The 20,219-nt window shown below is 34.3% G+C and overlaps 2 protein-coding genes and 1 pseudogene across 3 annotated transcripts; all 3 read left to right on the top strand.

Annotated features, from left to right (window-relative positions):
• The first annotated feature begins 266 nt into the window (after positions 1–266).
• Positions 267–3,558, top strand: LOC18601969 (Thiamine pyrophosphate dependent pyruvate decarboxylase family protein). The gene is made up of 2 exons (XM_018120001.2): positions 267–1,742; positions 2,942–3,558. The coding sequence occupies exons 1-2, from the start codon at positions 360–362 to the stop codon at positions 3,254–3,256; spliced, it is 1,698 nt and encodes a 565-aa protein (XP_017975490.1). The 5' UTR covers positions 267–359; the 3' UTR covers positions 3,257–3,558.
• A 2,450-nt stretch (positions 3,559–6,008) lies between these two features.
• LOC18601971 (disease resistance protein RGA2-like) lies at positions 6,009–10,586 on the top strand. 2 transcript variants are annotated; one of them, XM_088805990.1, is made up of 3 exons: positions 6,429–6,600; positions 6,686–9,794; positions 10,276–10,586. In XM_088805990.1, exons 1-3 carry the CDS (start codon positions 6,570–6,572, stop codon positions 10,328–10,330), a joined length of 3,195 nt encoding a protein of 1,064 aa, XP_088662116.1. In that variant the 5' UTR covers positions 6,429–6,569; the 3' UTR covers positions 10,331–10,586. The 2 variants fall into 2 exon arrangements, with proteins under 2 accessions (XP_007033143.2, XP_088662116.1); XM_007033081.3 differs by having other exon boundaries at positions 6,009–9,794.
• Positions 10,587–13,124: 2,538 nt separating this feature from the next.
• Positions 13,125–15,805, top strand: LOC148763244 (uncharacterized; annotated as a pseudogene).
• Positions 15,806–20,219: the final 4,414 nt, after the last annotated feature.

A 20,219-nucleotide genomic window follows, 5' to 3' on the forward strand; every position in this document is an offset into this window, starting at 1 on the left:
CCTATAGTTAGTTTCTCAATATAAGGTATTCACTTTTTATATATTTTGATAATGTAAGATGTTATGAAATATATTAATTTCTAACAAAATTTCACTCTAAAGCCGCCTCAAATCTTTGAATAAACACCCCCACAGCTCCCAAAATCACACAAGGAATTAGCTGGCCTAAGCCAAGCTATCTACGACCACAAGTTGAAAACCTCTTTATCCTGCAAAAGCAAAAACCCATTTTAACACTCGGACCACCCTGACCATAATTCTTTGCATATAAATTCTAAACACGCAAAGCATGTATAACTTAGACTCAACACGTGGTAGGCACAACAACAATTCTCACTAACCAAAACTTCACTGAAGAAATGGCGGACTCCCTAGACGGAAACGTTTTAGCAGCCAAATCGTTAGCCCGTTTCGGCGTCGCTCACATGTTCGGCGTCGTGGGCATCCCGGTAACCTCCCTTGCCAACCGTGCTGTCCAAATGGGTATCCGTTTCATCGCTTTCCACAACGAACAATCTGCCGGCTATGCCGCTTCCGCTTACGGCTATCTCACTGGCCGCACGGGCCTTCTGCTGACTGTTTCTGGGCCGGGATGTGTCCATGGGCTCGCAGGTCTATCCAATGCCATGATCAACACCTGGCCCCTGGTCATGATCTCGGGCTCCTCCGATCAGAAGGATTCCGGCCGTGGAGATTTCCAAGAGCTTGATCAGATCGAAGCCGTGAAACCTTTTTCGAAATTCTCAATCAAAGCTAAAGATATTAAGGAAATTCCCAGTTGTGTTGCTAGGGTTTTAGATCATTCGGTTTCGGGTCGACCCGGCGGGTGTTATTTGGATTTACCAACCGATGTTTTACATCAAACGATAACTGAATCCGAAGCTGAAAACTTGCTGGCTGAAGCTGAGAAAGGAAGAACTTTTGAAGAAACAATAGTTCCGGAAAGTTCGGAGATCGAAAAGGCGGTTAGTTTGTTAAGGAAAGCGGAAAGGCCGTTGATTGTGTTTGGGAAAGGAGCAGCTTATGGGAGAGCTGAGGGAGAAATGAGGAAGTTGGTGGAAAGGACAGGAATACCGTTTTTGCCAACACCAATGGGGAAAGGACTGGTGAATGATGATCATGAGTTGGCTGCTAGTGCAGCAAGGTCACTTGCTATTGGGAAGTGTGATGTTGCATTGGTGGTTGGGGCAAGGCTTAATTGGTTGTTGCATTTCGGGGAGAGTCCTAAGTGGGATAAGGATGTGAAGTTCATTTTAGTGGATGTTTGTGAAGAGGAGATTAAGTTGAGGAAACCACATTTGGGTTTGGTTGGGGATGCTAAGAAGGTGTTGGAGATGATCAATAAGGAGATTAAAGATGACCCTTTTTGTTTGGGAAACTCTCATCCTTGGGTTGAGGCTGTTTCGAAGAAGGTGAAGGATAATTTGTCAAGGATGGAGGCTCAGTTGGCAAAAGACGTTGTGCCTTTCAATTTTCTGACTCCTATGAGGATTATCAGAGATGCTATTTTGGGGTTGGGAAGTCCTGCTCCGGTGGTGGTTTCAGAAGGTGCGAATACTATGGATGTTGGAAGGTCTGTGTTGGTTCAGACCGAGCCTAGGACTAGGTTGGATGCAGGGACTTGGGGGACAATGGGTGTTGGTTTAGGTTATTGCATAGCAGCTGCCGTCGCTAATCCTGACCGGCTTGTGGTTGCTGTTGAAGGGGACTCTGGATTCGGGTTCAGTGCAATGGAGGTTGAGGTATGTATTCTTTAGACTTGAATGTGGCCCTTGTATGATTTAATAATTATTTCATGTTGTCTTTATGCAAAGCCTGTTACAGGTTAAACTAGTCTAATTAGTTAATGATGAAATGTAATGTGAACGCTTACAGTGACAGAGCAGGGTGTTGATTTATTATCATATAATCCTCTTGGCTTCGAAAATTACTGTATAGTTTCATTAAGAAGTTGGTACTCCATTTTGAGTCTAAATTTGCTGCTGATTAAGCATGTATTCATGCGATTGAAATAGTTTTCCTGTTTCTTTAGAATAAATTAGGTCTAGTGCCTCCTAAGCTAGTGATGATGATGTTTCTTTTAAGGGCTCAGTGATCGTTTTGTTGATTATCTTATCCTTTTGTGGCTTTTGTGTTCCAATTTCCTTGTTGGTAAAAAATGATTCTCCAGTTTTGCTGGTAGTTTTGTTCAGAGAAGTTTGAGCAATAGAGGTTCTTACTGTAACTCTAGCATGTAATAGCTACCAAATCATCATATGCTACTTATATGCCATCATTCAAAGGAGAAAGCTGAAACATTCTGTTGTAATTGTGCTGATATTTCTTCAGCTGATAGTCTGGTTGCATGGGAATATACTTTACCATAGGTCAGTAGTCTGTACCATGTATCCACCGTACTTTTGGATTTTTTTCCCTGAAAAGACCAATGTATGTCGTGGATGCAACGCTGGTCTTGTTATAAGATTGAGATGTTCCATCAAGTTAGCCAAACTGGTCATAAGTCAATTGTGTCACAAATTCTTGGATAAGAGTTACATAATAAGGTTTCTCTGAATCCTTTTTTTCGTTTTATGTTGATAAAACATCATTATGATTAGGAGCAGTGTTAACAACTGAAATTTGGATGTGTTTGATCATTAATTAATGAGTGATATGCTTCTCTTTTGAATTTTGTTCCATGTCTCATACGCCTCTATTTTCTTCCTTCTCTTTTGTTTTTTCCTCCTTATGACTGCTTCTTGTTTTAAAGTCTCTTTAGTAAATCTTACAATTATAGGTGCTCTTCTGGGTGTTTGACTTAAATATGCCCCTGCTTACAAGGTTATATTTAAATCTTATGTTTGCCTTTTCTAATTCCGCAGGCATTGATTTGATATAAGTTGCTTATGGTTGTGATAATCCATATGTTTAAATCTGATGTTTGCCTTTTCTAACTCTGCAGACATTGGTTCGATACAAGTTGCCTGTGGTTGTGATAGTCTTTAACAATGGTGGTGTATATGGAGGTGACCGGAGGAGCCCCGAAGAAGTTACTGGCCCTTTTAAAGATGATCCTGCTCCCACTTCCTTTGTTCCTGGTGCAGCCTATCACACACTGATGGAAGCTTTTGGGGGCAAGGGTTACCTTGTTGGGACTCCTGGTGAACTGAAGTCTGCCCTTTTGGAATCATTTTCTGCACGAAAGCCAGCTGTAATAAATGTTACAATTGATCCTTTTGCTGGTGCAGAAAGTGGGAGAATGCAGCACAAGAACTGAGGTAGGCTTTAGCTCAAACATTTTGTCCTACAAGTTGGAATTTGGAAGCTGGTCTTCACTTGACAAATCAATAATGTGAAAGGTTCAGTTTGTTAGTGCTCAGTTGTGAAGCAACAAATACGGGTAATTTGTATTTGATTTTTCTGGTTGAGAGCAGAGACAAAGTGTATATCCCATAGATAAAGCATTTCATATGTTGTTTTCCTTTTTTTGGAATTGTCAAGATTTTTATGGATTATGAAGCAAGGAATTCTACACAAAATTTCACATGTTATCAAGTGTTGTGATGATTGGCAACAGCATTCGAATCTCTATACCTGTTTACCTGTCTTTGCCGCGGCGGCCACCCCCCCCCCCCCCCCCTCCTCTTGTCCCTCTAAATTTTTGGTCTCTAATGCAATTTCGCTCTTCTTGCTTTTGAAGCTGGCTGTTGTGAATTTTTGATGTTACGATGAGCTTTTTGTTTTTTTTTATAGATCACAATGTAGGAACCACGTACGCTTTGGAAGGAAAGTTCTTATTTAAAGGGGCCCTAATTTCAACTCATGGTATCAAAGGGATAGTAGCATGCTGCACCAAACATTTTCTGGGTAATTATGGTGGCGAAGGGGAAAGTTAATGGAAGCCATGGCCATGACCATGGCAGTCAAGTCTACTCCGGGTGGCTCACAAACACAAGTAAATCCTCGGATACTATCAGTTAATATTTTTAATTATTATCTAATAGTTGTATATTACATTTTTCTACTTTCGAAATAAAAGTTTGATAGTGATGGGCAATCTTAAGATATTTTAATTATAGCTATGAATGAATATTTAATGTCTTGGGATAATAATCGTTTTTTGTTGTACAAGTCTCATGAACGAGAATAAATGAGATACAAGCAATTCAACAAATTTAGCTTTCATATAGAAAGATTCTATTAAACATAAAAACAACTAATTATGAACTTCAAACATATTTTCTATATACAGTATAATTGCCAACAAGATTTACAAGTTAATAATAGAATTCCATTTTCCATATTATATGCTCTAAACAATATTAAATGGTCGTAATATGATGCTTACTTGATAAATGGTATCCTTTATCTTCTCTTGGTGTAGAATTATTAAAATAATTTTAAAAAAATAAACAACATAATATTTAAAAACTCATATATTAAATTAATATTTTATGTAATTTATAAAATATGTATATTATTAAATAATCAATCAAAAGTTAATAATAATTAAAAATACAAAGAGATGAGAGGCAGTCAACGTTTTCATTGAAAAAAAATCAATTACGATATCATAACAAACAATCAGAAAGTTACTATATGTTGTAATTTTTTTGAATAATCAATCAAAATTAATTCATATGTACACTATGAAGGTTAAATTGTAATATAATGAACATAATAAAATTTTCCTTAAGATATTTAAATTAGAATTTATTGCGATTCACAAGTTACTCAATAACTGATTTAAATATATTTATAAATAATTTAAAAATTATATGACACAGTCTTTATCTTTGTAACTTTTTTTTTTCTCATTTTTGCTTATTGGAGGAACGATAATAAATTATAAAAACATCCAAGTTTAACACAATAATTTACAGTTTTAATAAATTAGTAAAAAAAGGGCAATTTTTTTTTCTACAAGCTTAATTTATTAGTCAATCAAATGTCACTTATAAATTATATATCTCACTCAATAATTAAATTGAACTTAATTTTATTTTTCAATAATTAGGATTATTTTTTATGTATAAAATATGACTCATAACTTTATTTTTGTTATTAATTAAGAAAATACCTCAATCTTTTAAGTTTTAATCGAAATTTCAAGTAGATTCATTAGTTTTCGACATGGATACTCTATTCTACTGAACACATAAGTCTAGCCGTTAGTTAAACGTTAATGATTTTGTTAGTTTGATGACATGATAATATAAAAAAAATAATTTTATAATTTATTAATTTTAAAATTACTATTATATATTTTTTATTAATTTAAAAAAATAAAAGAGCATTGATAATTTTTTCAATTAATAAAAAAATATTTTAGTCATTTCATAATCTTTGTTAATGGCGTTTACATTTTTTAGGTAGAGTGTCTATTTCGAAAATTAATAGATTTGTTAAAATTTTCGATTAAAATTTAAGAATATGGGAGCATTTTGAGACTCATACTAAACCATAGGTCCTTTACAATGTGAGAGGTCTTGGTTAGTTAAATTGGTTTACTCATATTGTAGATTGATATTTCATGATGGAATGAAATCATCTCTTTCAAAAAAAAAAATTTATTATTATTTAAAATTAATTAATAAATGATTAACAATTTAATTTTAATTTTCACTGTAAATATATTTATTTTCAAGATTCATGTGTAAACTACTTTTTACTTTTATGATATCAAAATTGATTAATCAACTTTTAATTAGTTATAGTATACTGTTTTTTAAAAATTGAAAATTTATTTTAAAAACAAAATTTATTTTATTTTAATAGTTTTATGAATATACATTGTTTTATATATATAATGTCATTGTACTTTAAATGTTAGTTACTTGTGGACCAACTCGATTCGTAAATTATTATTATTATTATTATTACATATAAAATCATTTAAGTACAATGTACGTTTAATAAAAACTAATAGACTAATCGTGGGTCATTACTCGGAAATTGTACGAGACTTGGGAAAGTTACAGTGTAATGTACAGGGAAAGGACTTATGCTTCCATTGACTCGGGTAATGGAGAAGTTACCGAAGACCCTGATAACGATAGGCTTATATTTCTGATGTATGCTTTCCATTTGCTTTATCCGGTCAAGTCAGCACCGTGTGGGACACGAGAAAAACCGTTTACTACCAACCAATCTCATTCATCTTTGCGTTTCCTTCAATCATTTCTCAATTTCTCTCCTGATTCTCTGCTTTCTACTTGTAATTAACTTCCGGTCTTTGCATTTCCCTCAGTTGGTTTCTCAATTCTCTCTTGATTAATTTCTGTTATTTGATTTTTTGAGTTCTTGGAGTGAGACGGGTCGGTCATGGCTGATGTACTTGTTTCTACCCTTGTGAGGACAATCTTGGGGAACCTGAATTCTCTAGCTCTTCGAGAAATTGAAGTTGCAAGTAACTTGAAGACAGAGCTTGAAAACCTTGAGAGCACGTTAACTACCATCCAGGCTGTGCTACAAGACGCAGAGCAGAAGCAATGGAGGAGTGAAGCTGTGCAGAATTGGCTTAGAAAGCTCAAGGATGTAGCCTACGATGCTGATGATATACTAGATGAATTTGCTGCAAAAGCTTTGAGATGGAGAGCTCGAAGACACATGAGCTGCCAAGTAAGTGATTTCTTTTCCTCTCAAAACGCAACTTTGTTTAATTTTAACAAGGCACATAAACTTAAGCAAGTTCGGCAAAGATTAGATGCTGTTGCAGAGGAGAAAAACAAATTCCACTTGACAGAAAAAGTTGGGGATGTGGAAGTTGATGACAGAGAATGGCGACAAACTAGCTCCCTGGTGAATGAATCTGAAATACTGGGAAGACATGAAGACAAGGAAAACATAATTAATGTGTTGCTTACTAGTTTAAGAGATCAAAATGATTTGTCCATTCATGCTATATGTGGCATGGGTGGACTTGGAAAGACTGCCCTTACACAATTGGTCTACAATGATGAAAGGGTGGAAAGGGCTTTTGACTTGAAAATTTGGGTTTGCGTATCTGATGATTTTCAAGTTAGAAGGTTGACAAAAAAAATCATAGAGTCCATTGATGGCAGCCCTTCTGAAGTCCGGGAGCTGGACGTTCTGCAACGACACTTGCAAGAAAAGTTGAGGGGGAAGAGGTTTCTTCTTGTTTTAGATGATGTCTGGAGTGAAAACAATGAAATGTGGGATCGCCTTAAAAATCCGTTGACGCGTGGGGCAAAAGGCAGCATGGTCATAGTAACTACTCGTATTGAGAAAGTTGCTCTTATCATGGCCACTCTTCCTATATACCATCTAGGCTACTTGTCTGAAGACAATTCTTGGTTATTATTCAAGCAACGCGCATTTCAGATGAAAAGGAAGGAGGAGTACACAAAGTTGGAAGGAATTGGAAAGCAAATAGTTAAGAAGTGTGGAGGGGTTCCCTTGGCTGTAAAAGCTCTCGGAAGTATGTTGCGGTTAAAACATAGAGAAAGTGACTGGTTATCTGTTAAAGAAAGTGAGATCTGGGAGTTAGGGGATGATGGGAGCACCATTTTACCTGCCTTGAGATTGAGTTACGATAATCTACCATCATTTTTAAGGCAGTGCTTTGCATATTGCTCTATATTCCCAAAAGATAGTGAAATGGATAAATCTAATTTGATAGAGTTATGGATAGCAAATGGATTTGTTCATCCTAGAGGACAAAGGGAGTTACATGAGATTGGGGAGGAGATTTTTGAGGAATTAAGTTGGAGGTCCTTCTTTCAAGATTTGACAGAACATAATGATGGCACCATAACATGTAAAATGCATGATCTCATTCATGACCTTGCACTTTCCATTATGAGATTTGAATGTTATATATTTGATGACAAGAAGTTGTTGGAGTTTCCAGAAAAGATTCGACACTTACATATTCCCATGAGACCAGCTCCTCCTTTCCACTTGGAAGCGAGTCTCGTCAAAAAGGAAAAAGATTTCATCAAAAGTTGTTCGTTTTTGCGTTCACTTGTTCTAGGTGGCTTGTTTTTGGATCCCAAATCTTCTTTGAAACATATGAGAGCATTGGATTGCTATATGAATCAAGTACCCAGGTCGCTTGGAAAAATGATACACCTAAGATATTTAAACGTACGTGAATATCCTAGCATCAGCATCTCCGTCAAAAGAATTCCAAAGTCTATCAGTAACTTGGCTCACTTGACTTATCTAAACTTATCTCACTCTTCCATCAAAAGGCTACCTGAGTCGACCACTTGCCTCCAAAACTTGCAGATAATGATACTCTCCCGCTGCTACTATCTTTGCGAGTTACCTAAGGGAATGAAGCATATGAGAAATCTAAGATGCGTTAATATCTCACATTGTGGTTCTCTTAAGCGAACTCCACCTGAGATCGGGTACCTGACCCGATTGCTAGAACTGAGTATTTTCATAGTAAGGAAGGACCACGGTTGTGGAATTAGCCAGCTGAAAGAATTAAACCTTGGGAAGGAGTTATGTATAAAGGAACTCAATAATGTGACAGGTTCAACAGAAGCCAAGAGTGCCAACTTGATAACGAAGGAAAATCTTAAATCGTTGAGTTTGATTTGGGGAAAACATGCAGGCGAATGTCCACATAACGAAGAGGAGGTTCTTGGCAGTCTCCAACCTCATTCTAATCTGAAGTCTTTACAGATATGCGGTTATCAAGGTTTAAGACTTCCCAATTGGATGATTGAGATACCGAATTTGGTCTCAGTTGAGCTTGACCAGTGTGAAAGATGTCCACGTCTTCCACCTCTAGGGAAACTACCCTTGCTCAAGTTTCTTAAAATAAGGGGAATGGATGCTGTAAAGTGTATTAGCAGTGAATTCTGTGGAGATGGGGTGAATTCATTCCCATCATTGGAGGAACTCAATTTTGACTTAATGCCTAATTTGGAGACATGGAGAACACTGGAAGGAAGAGAAAGTTTTCCTCGTCTGCAGAGCTTGACTTTCAGGAAATGCCCTAAGTTGATCGAATTACCGGAATTTCCAACCCTCAGAAAGTTACGAATTTGGACAAGAGGGGACTACTTTGGCCTCTTTTCAAAACGTGATGGTCTTGGTTCTCTCGAGATCAATGATCTTTCTATCTTGACAGTTGTTCCCCATGGATTGTTGCAAAATCATACGTATCTTGAGGAGTTAACAATAGAATCCTTACCCAATCTCAAGTCTCTGTCGAATCAGCTGGATAATCTATCTGTGCTTAAACACTTGGATCTTAGGGACTGTGACAAACTTGAAGACATTCCGGAAGCGCTTCAAAACCTCAACGCTTTAGAGAGCTTGAAATTAGTTGGGTGTGATAGTCTTGTTTCGTTTCCTGTTAACGGATTGCATGGCTTAACTTCTCTTCGCAACCTAACGATTAGCTGCTGTGAGAGGTTTGCCTCTTTATCTAATGGGGTCATGCATTTGACGCAGCTTGAGGAATTGCGTCTTCTTAGATGTCCAATGTTGAATTCCTTACCGGAGGAAATTCAACATCTAAATGCTCTTCGAACATTGACAATTAGCGATTGTGACGGATTAACTTCTGTCCCAAACCAGATAGAACAGCTCACCTCGCTTTCCAAGTTGGAAATTGGTCTTTGTCCGAATCTAACGTCTCTGCCTCAAGGGCTACGGAGTCTCACAGCACTCAAAACACTGTGGATTCGAGGATGCCCGCACCTGGAAAGGAGGTGCAAGATAGAGGGAGGAGAGGATTGGCCCAACATAGCCCACATTCCTTCTATTCAAATCATGCCTTATGAAAAATATTACCATGGAATACGAATATTCCATGGCAGTCTCTTAACAAGGTGAATTTCTCTTTCTAGTTTTTGCATTTTTATTTATTTATCTAATTACTTGAATTCCTTTAAGAACCTTTATACTTATCTATGCTCCGATGCCTTGGTTATCATCTTGAAATGTTTAATTATATTTTGGTGTGAGTCTGTTAGAGAATACCTAATAAAAACAAATATATCTAATCTGATGGTAATTCTATCAATTACTATCAATTTTTCTTGTTATGGTGTTTTATTTCCTATTTGTTCTTTCTTAATACTAATGGTAGAAGAATGATGTTTTTAACACAAACTTGATCTAACATTTAAAAATGAGAAAAGTGAAAAAAAAAATATAATCATTTCATTTTGTCAATTTGTATGTGTATTTTTATTATTTATAGTTTGTAACATAAATGCTAGAACACATTGATTATTCATAAAAAAAAACATATAATTCATTGTTTGAATCCCATGAAGTTAACATATTGCTTTCTAAACACATTTTCAGGTTTGGTGATTGGAAACTCCCAAGAAAATTTTTGAAATCTCAGTCGGATTCATGAATAAGTGGAACAAAGCTGATGCGTGGGATGAACTTTGCAGAGATGTGTAGTACCCGAGTTGTGCATCAACATCTTGATCTAGGTTCAACATTATTTGTTAGAACATAGGATTGAAAAACTGAAAATATTTGAAAAAGGTTTAAAGGTGTGTATTACTATATATTTCTGGGTTTAGAGTTTTATCCATTTTTATTGTAAGTATGTAAAAGGGTTATTGATGATAAATGTTGATAATGTAATGAATGTTAGTAATTGACTATGTTTTGTACGGAAAATTCAATGCACTTAGCATTTATTTTTGTATGTTAAGATTATTATTATTTTATAAAGTTTTTCTGTTGCAAAACAATGTAAAAGTATCTTAAAGAATATAGAAAAAGGAAGGAGAGATCGATGGAGTTGTTTCTATATATATTTTTTTATTGAACAAAGGAATTCCTATTTAAAGAAAATAACATGCATGTTTGTACACAAATAATTGTTCAAAAATAACTTTCTATCAGACATAACTGTCTATGTAGACAAGTTTGTTGATACTTAATTTTTTAACTATAAGTACCAAGGGTCAAGTGTTAAGTGTTTTTATGAAATAATAAAATATATTAATTTTATATTATTAATTGCAAGATCAATCCAGGCTTGAAAAGTTTAGTAATGATCTAAATTGCACTTTAGCCCACTTTAATAAGCCATTCATTTATTATTTATGAAGCAAACTATCAAAATAAAATTGCACTAAAATCAAGCCTACCATAATGCTGATTACAAAAAAAGTATAGAAACAAAAGGAAGTGAGCATATCTGTCTTCAATTATTACCCCTATGTAGGAAGAATGCCCCCCTATATTTGTTAACCTTTCTAAAATGGCAACTTCATTTGTAATTGCAGCTAGCTAATCCAAATTATTTCCTATCTCCCATACTTCCCTTGCGTTTTCCATGATCAAGTTATTCTGACTTCTGATATCGACATCCGAGATGGTTGCACTGGAGTCCCTCGGATTGTTCTCTTCCTTCTCCTTATTTGTCGTTTTCCTTCTTTGCTTGTTTCTCTCACTTTTCTTCCCCATTTAGTTTTGTTTCTATTTGACTAATCAAACCTAATTTTTTATTTTTCAGTTTCTTAGCCAAAAATAAGCTTGAGGAAATGACTTCTTGTTCCATCCCTAATAGCCTTGATCAGTTGCTACTTTCTTCAACTCCAAGGGTGGAGCTAGCCAAATTTTACTGGAGAGGTCAAACACGATTGCATAAGAGTTAAAAATTTTAAAAAATTAATATGTTAAATTCGATTAACAATAAAAATATTGATAACAGAAATATAAAACTAAATATAAAACTATAATTTGTAAAATATAAATAGTTAAAAACGATATATAAGATTAATAGTTTCTTTTTATATAATCAGAATTATTTAAATACTATAGATTCAAGATAATTTCATTTCAATTAAATATAAAACGTAAAACATATAAAAAAATATACTCAAGTTAATTTTCTCTTATATAATCAGGATTAATAAAAAAAATGATACATTGATGAAATTTTAAGTAACAATGTAACATTACAACTTATATTTGAGAACTATATAATAATTTATTAATTTTTAAAGCTTAAAATCATATAAAATAAAATTTACGTAACATAAAAAAGAAGAACATGACAAGTAGAAGGTAGGTACCACATATTATATATCAAAAAAGAAAAAAAAAAGAAATATAGTTAATGGTTTGTAGAAATTTTATAAAAAAATTATAAAAACTTATAACATATGAACAAATAGAATAGAAATGAAAAAAATAAATAAATAAAAATAAAAATAATAATATAAATTGAAAAAAATTTAAAATTGAGTAAGATATGTGAAACCATTTTATTATTTTTTATTTATATTAATTATCAAATAAAAAATTATTTTAAAAAGATCATTAATAGAATATATAAAAAAATTTAAAATTTTTTATATGTTATGAAAATATTTTTAAAAGTTTTGGGGGGGCCATCACATAAGGAGGCTCCGCCCCTGTTCAACCCTATTGTTCATCCAGGTTTAACTGGTCAAATTGTTGTCTAAGGTTCAATTTTAAAAGCTTCCTTACCTTTTCCCTTTTGTTTCATGGTCCCTTTGTTCATTTTTCAAAACTCGTGACTGCCCTGGCACTTTCTCATTTTTTTCCATCACCTGATTATTGCATTTGCTTCCTTCTATGTTTATTCTTGAGCATACCTCATTTTCAAAATTTTGACTTTATCATGGTACGTCTTCCTATTATTGCATGATCTTCTCCACCAAATCTTCTGTTGTCAGTAAATCTTTTCTCTTTTCTTCTACCCCGCTTGTCTCTCTATCTGTCAGCATGAATTATAATTATTAATTTTTAAAAATATTTAAAGAAGAATATTTTTTATTTTATTTTTACTTTACTTGTACTGCAAAAAACTCTAGGGTTAAAATACTTCTTTATTTACTATTTTCTTTACTTGCACACTAAGTAGGTTTAAGTTTAATTGACCATTATAATTACTTTACTGGCACATCAAGTAAGTTTAGGTCTAGTTAGCTATTATAAATAACCTCTTATGTAATTCTTTATTTTTGGATCAAGTAGTTTAATTCTTTGTTTAAATCTCGAATATTTTCTACATGGTATCATAGCAGTTCTACTTCGAAAAGAACTCTCTAACGTGAATCTCATGCTCAAAAATCACCATCATATTTTTTTTCTTTCTTTTATTCATATGAAACCCCATTACAGAAACCAATTCCATTGTTTCAACCGAACCAAGGAATTCCATGGTTCCAACTATACCCGATAACCTAACATCACCAATTATTGTCCACCAAGATAATTCTGTGTTTCTTACCGGTGTTACACTAGATAAGACAAATTACTCATTATGGTCTTAACTAATGGAGATGCATCTTGGCGCTCGCAACAAAGTTGGATATCTCACTGAAGAAGCAAAAAAACCTGTACTCGGAGATCCGAATCTTGGAATATGGATTACTAAAGATCACAAAGTGAAAAGTTGGCTTATTGATTTAATAAGTCCATTACTGATGCAACGATTTATTTATCTTCCCACAGCCAAGGAGATACGGGAAGTTATATCGAAAACTTCTTATAATGGATTGGACAAGACTTGTATTTTTGAATTGAACCAGAGATCCTTTTCTACTTAACAAAATGGCCGACCATTATCAATATACTATAATGAACTTGTGGCTATTTTTTAGGAAATTGATCACAAGACTATGTCGTATGAAGGAACAATTGAAGGTGTAGTCTAATTGCATTCCGCGATGACTAGGCTTCGAGTCCATATTTTTCTAAGTGGATTTGATTCTGAATTTGATTAGGTCTGTGAAGAAATCTTATGAAAAGATCCAAAACTTGATTTGGAAAGCACGTATGCATATGTCAGGAGAGAATATCAAGAAAGACAGATAATGGGAGGCTCTCCTCCGAATCTTGAGAGCATAGCTATGGTAGCCAACCGAACTCTACAAAGACCATCGTCAAGCTCCTCGAAGAATCGAAGCAATCAATCAACCAGAAAATCTGACATTCTAGTATGTACTCATTGTGGTGAACAAGTCATTCAAAACAACGATGTTATAAAATCATTGGCTATCTTGAGTGGTGGGACTTCACAATGAAACCTAGAAAGAAGATTGCAAGGAAAGCCGTAGTGACATCCACAGAAGAAAAAGCAAACATTGCCTACTTAGGTATGGGTGGTAAGGCATTTGTATTCTTTGTAGCTTCTAAGAATAATACTTGGATTATTGATGCAGAAGCATCTAACCATATGACTAAAAGTTGTAGTAAGTTACAATCAGTCATCCCTTTTTCTCAATCTATTACCTCTATAGCTAATGGTAGTACATGTTCTGTTATTGGAAAGGGATCTGTCATTTTATCCAACACTTTAACATTAGATATAGTTCTTGTTGTTCCATCCCTTGAATGTAATCGTTTGTCTATTAGCCAAATTACCTCTGCTCTTGATTGAATTGTAACCTTTTGGCCTTCATTTTGCATTTTTCAAGACATTTTGACTAGGAAGGTTCTTGGTTATGGTGTTAAGCGGGGTAAACTCCATTATTTGGAGTTAATAGAAAGTGGGAGACCAAAATTCAGCAAGGCGAATGTAACTAGTAGTAAAGAAAAGGCTTCAACAACTATATGGTTATGGCACCGAAGATTGGGACATCTTTTTTTCGGTTATCTTAAGAAGTTACAACCACATCTATTTTCAAGTCTAAATGATTTGGATTTTCATTGTGATATTTGCGAACTAGCTAAGAGCCATCGTATTTCTTATTCATTAAGTTTGAATAAAAGTTCAGAACCTTTTGCAGTTATTCACTCTGATGTTTAGGGTCTTGTAAAAATTCCTTTCATCTTTAAAGCTCGTTACTTTGTTACATTTATTGATGAATGCACTAGAATGACTTAGGTATCTCTACTTCAAAAAAAAGTGATGTATGCACAGCATTTCAGAAATTTTATATTATAATGGGCACTCAGTACCAAAAGCAAATTCATGCTTTACAAACAGACAATGGTACTGAGTGTGATGGATTTTTTAACGAATTTTTTAGCCATCATGGGATTCGTCATCAAACTTCTTGTACCTATAATCCCCAGTAAAATGGATTGGCAAAGATGAAGAATAGATAGATATTGGAAGTGGTTCGTGCCTTTTTCTTTTGCATGAACATACCCTGGTTTTATTAGGGAAAACTGTGTAATCCGTTACCTACCTTATTAACCGAATACCTTCTTGAGTAATAAACTTTCAAATCCCCTAACAAAAAATGCGATTTTTACTTTTAATTCCTGATCTCCTTAATCTTGAACCATGAGTTTTTGGTTGCACTGTATATGTTCACATTCCAAATACTTGCAAAATAAACTTGATTCATGTGAAAAACAATGTGTTTTTATTGGCTACTCTGATTTTCAAGAAGGGTATAGGTGCTATGACCTTTAAACTTGTAAATTACATGTAACCTTGGATGTTTCTTTTCGTGAATTAGAGCCTTATTATTCAGGGAGAGTCTTTGGACTTTCTCTTTTGGGGGAGAGCTCTAGTAAAGAGAATATGTTACAACAAGGTGGTAAAGGATATGAGTTTATGGAGTTAAAGGAAGTGACTAAACGTTTTGGGAAAATTGTTCAACAATATTGTTATAGTATTCATGAAATTGAGAATGAGTTAGTTCTTCATGCAAGTGAATCAAGTGCTTCCGTTACAGAATCCTCAGAATTGCCCATGCTTACACCTGCACCTTTAACTGAAGAATCAACCCAGAATGTTCTCTCCCAAGTAATCTCAAATCTCATATCTAATGAGGTAATCTCAAATCCCGCATTTGATAAATCCTATGAAATCCCGAGTCCCATATCAGATGAGTCCCATGAAACACATGTTCTTATAGAAATGATAGTTCCTAAATATTCATAAAGATCGAATAAATGAGTCCTAAAGAAATAATATGAACTTGATCCTAAAGCCAAGGTCAAATACCCAATTAACAACTATGTGTCCTCCCATAGATTGTTTGAATTGTATACACTGACTATTAATCAACTATCCATTGTATCTATTCCTAGTAATTTACAAGATGCATTGAAAGATCCGAAATGGATCAAGGCGATGAATGAAGAAATGGAGGCTTTGCAACAGAATGCTACTTGGGAATTGGTTCCCTCACTTGAAGGAAAAAAAATGATTGGATGTAAATGGGTATTTACATTGAAACTCAAAGCAGATGGCAACATTGACAAACATAAAGCAAGATTAGTTACAAAGGGGTATACACAGAGGTATGAGGTGGATTATCAAGAGACATTTGCACTAGCAGCCAAGATTAATACAAGTCGTATTCTCATATCTATAGCAACAAATTGAGATTGACCTTTACAACAATTTGATGTTAAAAATGCTTTCCTCAATGGAGACTTTGAGGAAGAAGTCTACATGGAGTTACCACTAGGAATTAAACACAATTCTTTGTGTAGAAGGAAAGTTTGTAAACTGAAGAAGTCACTATATGGGTTGAAGTAATCACCTAGGGCTTGATTTGGAAGGTTTTCTTCTATAATAAAAGCATTTGGTTATAAGCAAAGTAATTTAGACTATACTTTGTTTATAAAACACAAAGAGGGGAAGGTAACAACTTTAATCGTGTATGTCGATGATATGGTCTTGACGGGAGATGACCCATACAAAATGAAAGTATTACAGGAATATTTGGTTGCTGAATTTGAATTGAAGGATTTGGGGCAACTTAAATATTTTTTAGGGATTGAGGTTCCAAGATCGAAACGAGGGATTTTCCTTTCGCAACGAAAATATGTGCTAGATCTTTTAACCGAAACCGAAATGCTTGCTTGCAAACCAGCAGATCAAGTTCCAACAGATAATGGTCGTTATCAGCAATTGGTTGGAAGATTAATTTATTTGTCACACACAAGACTGGATGTAACTTATGCTGTAAGTGTTGCAAGTTAGTTTATGCATGCACCAAGTGAAGAACATATGAATGTAGTATATCGAATCTTAAGAAACTTGAAGAGTGGTCCAGGCAAAGGTTTGTTGTTCTCAAAAAATGGTTTCTCTAACATTGAAGGATTTACGGATTTTGACTGGACAGGTGATCAAACAACCAAAAGATCCACATCTGGTTATTTTACTTTTGTGGAAGGTAATCTTGTCACTTGGAAAAGCAAGAAGTAGAAGGTTGTGGCAAGATCAAGTGCAGAAGCTTAATTTCGAGGTATGGCTCATGGTGTATGCGAATTATTGTGGATTAAGAGTATCCTCAAAGAGTTGGGAATTGAATATGCATAACCAATGAATCTTTATTGTGATAATAAGGCAGCCATTGAAATTGCACAAAATCTTGTACAACATGATCGCACCAAGCATGTTGAAATTGATCAACATTTCATCAAGGAGAACCTCGATAAAAAAATTATACAATTTCCATTTATCTAGCCTGAAGGTCAGTTAACTAATATTCTCACGAAAGCAGTTTCAGGGAAAGTGTTCCATGGTATAATTGATAAATTGGGCATGATTGATATCTATGCTCTAACTTGAGGGGGAGTGCTAGTATGAGCTGTAATTATTAATTTTTAAGAATATTTTAGGGAGAATATTTTTCTATTTTCTTTTTACTTTGCTTGTAATTTAAGGAAGTCTAAGGTTAGAATGCTTCCTTATTTACTATTTTCTTTACTTGCACACCAAGTAGGTTTATGTTTAATTGGTTATCATAATTACTTTACTTACACACCAAGTAGGTTTAGGTTTAATTGGCTGTTATAATTACTTTACTCGCACACCAAGTAAGTTTAGGTTTAGTTAACTATGATAAATAACCCATTATGGAATTCTTTATTTTTGATCAAACAGTTTAATTCTTTACTTAGATCTTGAATAATTTCTACACAATCTGATTACTTGCCTCTTTCACCTCAACATTATTATGCACTCTTAATGTTTTGGGTTATCATGGTTGCATGCAACATCGCAGTTTGACATTGCATCTGTCGGGTCTTCTATATCTTTTATCATCCTTTTTCCTAGTCAGTCATTTACTACCATGTAATCTTCTTTCTCTAAGTCATCATCTTCAACCTTCTCCACCATGAAGCAAGGACTTTGGATTGATAATTCTTCTGGAAACTTATCACAAGCACCGCCCATTAGTTCCTTCTCCCCGTCATTGCCTTGTTTCAGATATGTCCCTTCTTCCATCTGTTTCTCCTTTACAAGAATGTGATAAACTTTTTCTCCTACAAACGTTTTCTTTTTTTCTTCTATCCTCTCCATAGTATCAATCCCTATGCTTATCGCCCCAAAACTGAAGTTGGTTTTTCATGACTCTTGCCTCAATAAAAAATAATTCTCTCTAACCTTTTACGATATTTGAGAATGTGTTCATGCACTAAACATGAATTGGCACCCCATATACTGCAATCCATTTGAGGAAGAACATTAGTTGGAATTCTTCTGACCATACTTCAATGGTGTCAAATTACCATTTTTGTAACTAGTTCCAATTTTGTTTCTTTTACTCTTCAAACATATTTTTGTTGTAGAAAGTGATGAGAAAATGGTTTGGGGCTAAATGCCTCCATGAAAATCCCTTGCTAGTTTCTAAATCGAAAAACATCCTTAATTTATCAGCACTAACATAATATTTGGTTATGGCCACAATACTTCTCTCCATCCAGTGCAAGTTCTCACTTTGATCATTTCCATGAAACTTCTGATCTGTTTCTCTCCATTTTCTTCATGTCTTGCAATGACAACCATGGCTTCTGGGTTTCCTTTTAGCACCTTTGGGCATAGGATAATTTGGCATTGTGATCTATCTTCTGATTACAATTTTCATTTGGATTTTTAGCTCTTTCTCTGGTATCTCTTGTCTTGTGCCCTTCCGTTCTTCTTTTCCAAAATTTTTCCTTTCCACCAAACTTTGCAAGATTGATCCTTATTCTTTGATCAAGTAGCCACACTCCATCGAACATACTTTTTGCCCCTTTAATGTTTGATAATTGATCAAATCTTACAAACCCAAACCTCCTCCCATTTTTGCTCTTTTTTTGCGCAACGAACATGTCAACAATATTCCCAGTTTGTCCAAAGACTTTTTTCAACCATTTCAGCCGCCTCACGTATATTGTTCACAAAGAGTGAAACAATGCTATTTTTGTAGTGATTAGCATCCCTTCTCCTTGTACTCCATGCATCAATTCTATATAACTTTTTGCATGCTCTCTTAACAGTTCTTTAAATCTCCAGTTTCCTGCCATCTCCCAATGGCTAAATTTTTATTTGCCAAGAATGAGATTTTATTCTTATTCTCATTTACACATAGGTTGATCCAACTACTAATCAAGGACTTCTACTCCTATTTATTTGAAGAACACTTTTTCCTTTGTTTCTTTTATTGTGGGATTGTATCTCACACTTATTATATTGTTGAAAATGTCTAACATTATATTATTGCATTTACTCTCTTTAATATTTCTTTTGTATCAAATTAAATATCTTCATTTTTATGGGTTATTAAGGATAATGTCTACTTTCTAAATATAAATATTTTTAATGATGATATTTATTGAAAATTAATTTTTTTATATAGGTCTCTCTAGTTTTTATGAAACTTGAAGAGGAAAAGTTGTAAAATAAGTAACAAAAAATACCTCATTTTAAAGTTTTGCGTCATTTAAAAGTAGACACTCAATTTATGTTCTCTGTATGTTACATGAGAGATCAAACTATTCATGGGTTTGTCAAGGATGATTGTATTAATTGAAAGCACAACATTTAGCATTGGTTTGAGGATGCTAAAGCGGTTGTTGAGGTCCATTATATAGGAACTAGAATTAAGGAGATAGTAAATAATTAATTTGCATAAATTGGTGCAAGAGCAGGATAGATCACCTTTACCGTTAGATAGTTGATTACTCTTAAAAAATTGCAGCTTCCTTGTTGGAAATTGAGTTGTATTGGATGTGCATAAAATACAAGGGGAATTTGATTTTTCTAATTATATGTGATAATTAAAGTGGGTTGGTAAGGATAGGATATTAGTCGGATGATCATGTCAAAAAATCAAAGATCAACACGGTGTGCCTAGTTAAGCCAAATGGGGCATTAATGGATAAATTATTAATTATAAAGTATTTTAACCCCTACACCCAAAGGCGGCGATAAAAGAAGAACGAATCCTAGCAAAATTGACGTAGCCCATTAACTTTGGCCAAATATAAAGTAATTTGATGTTTGGCAATGCTTTTTGTAAAGTCTCGTTACGGAATACAAATAGAGAAAGTGGAAGGGAAAGGGGATTCAAGTAACA

This window comes from Theobroma cacao, chromosome 4, assembly GCF_053813885.1.
Source record: "Theobroma cacao isolate CCN51 chromosome 4, ASM5381388v1, whole genome shotgun sequence".
Taxonomy (NCBI): Eukaryota; Viridiplantae; Streptophyta; class Magnoliopsida; order Malvales; family Malvaceae; genus Theobroma; species Theobroma cacao.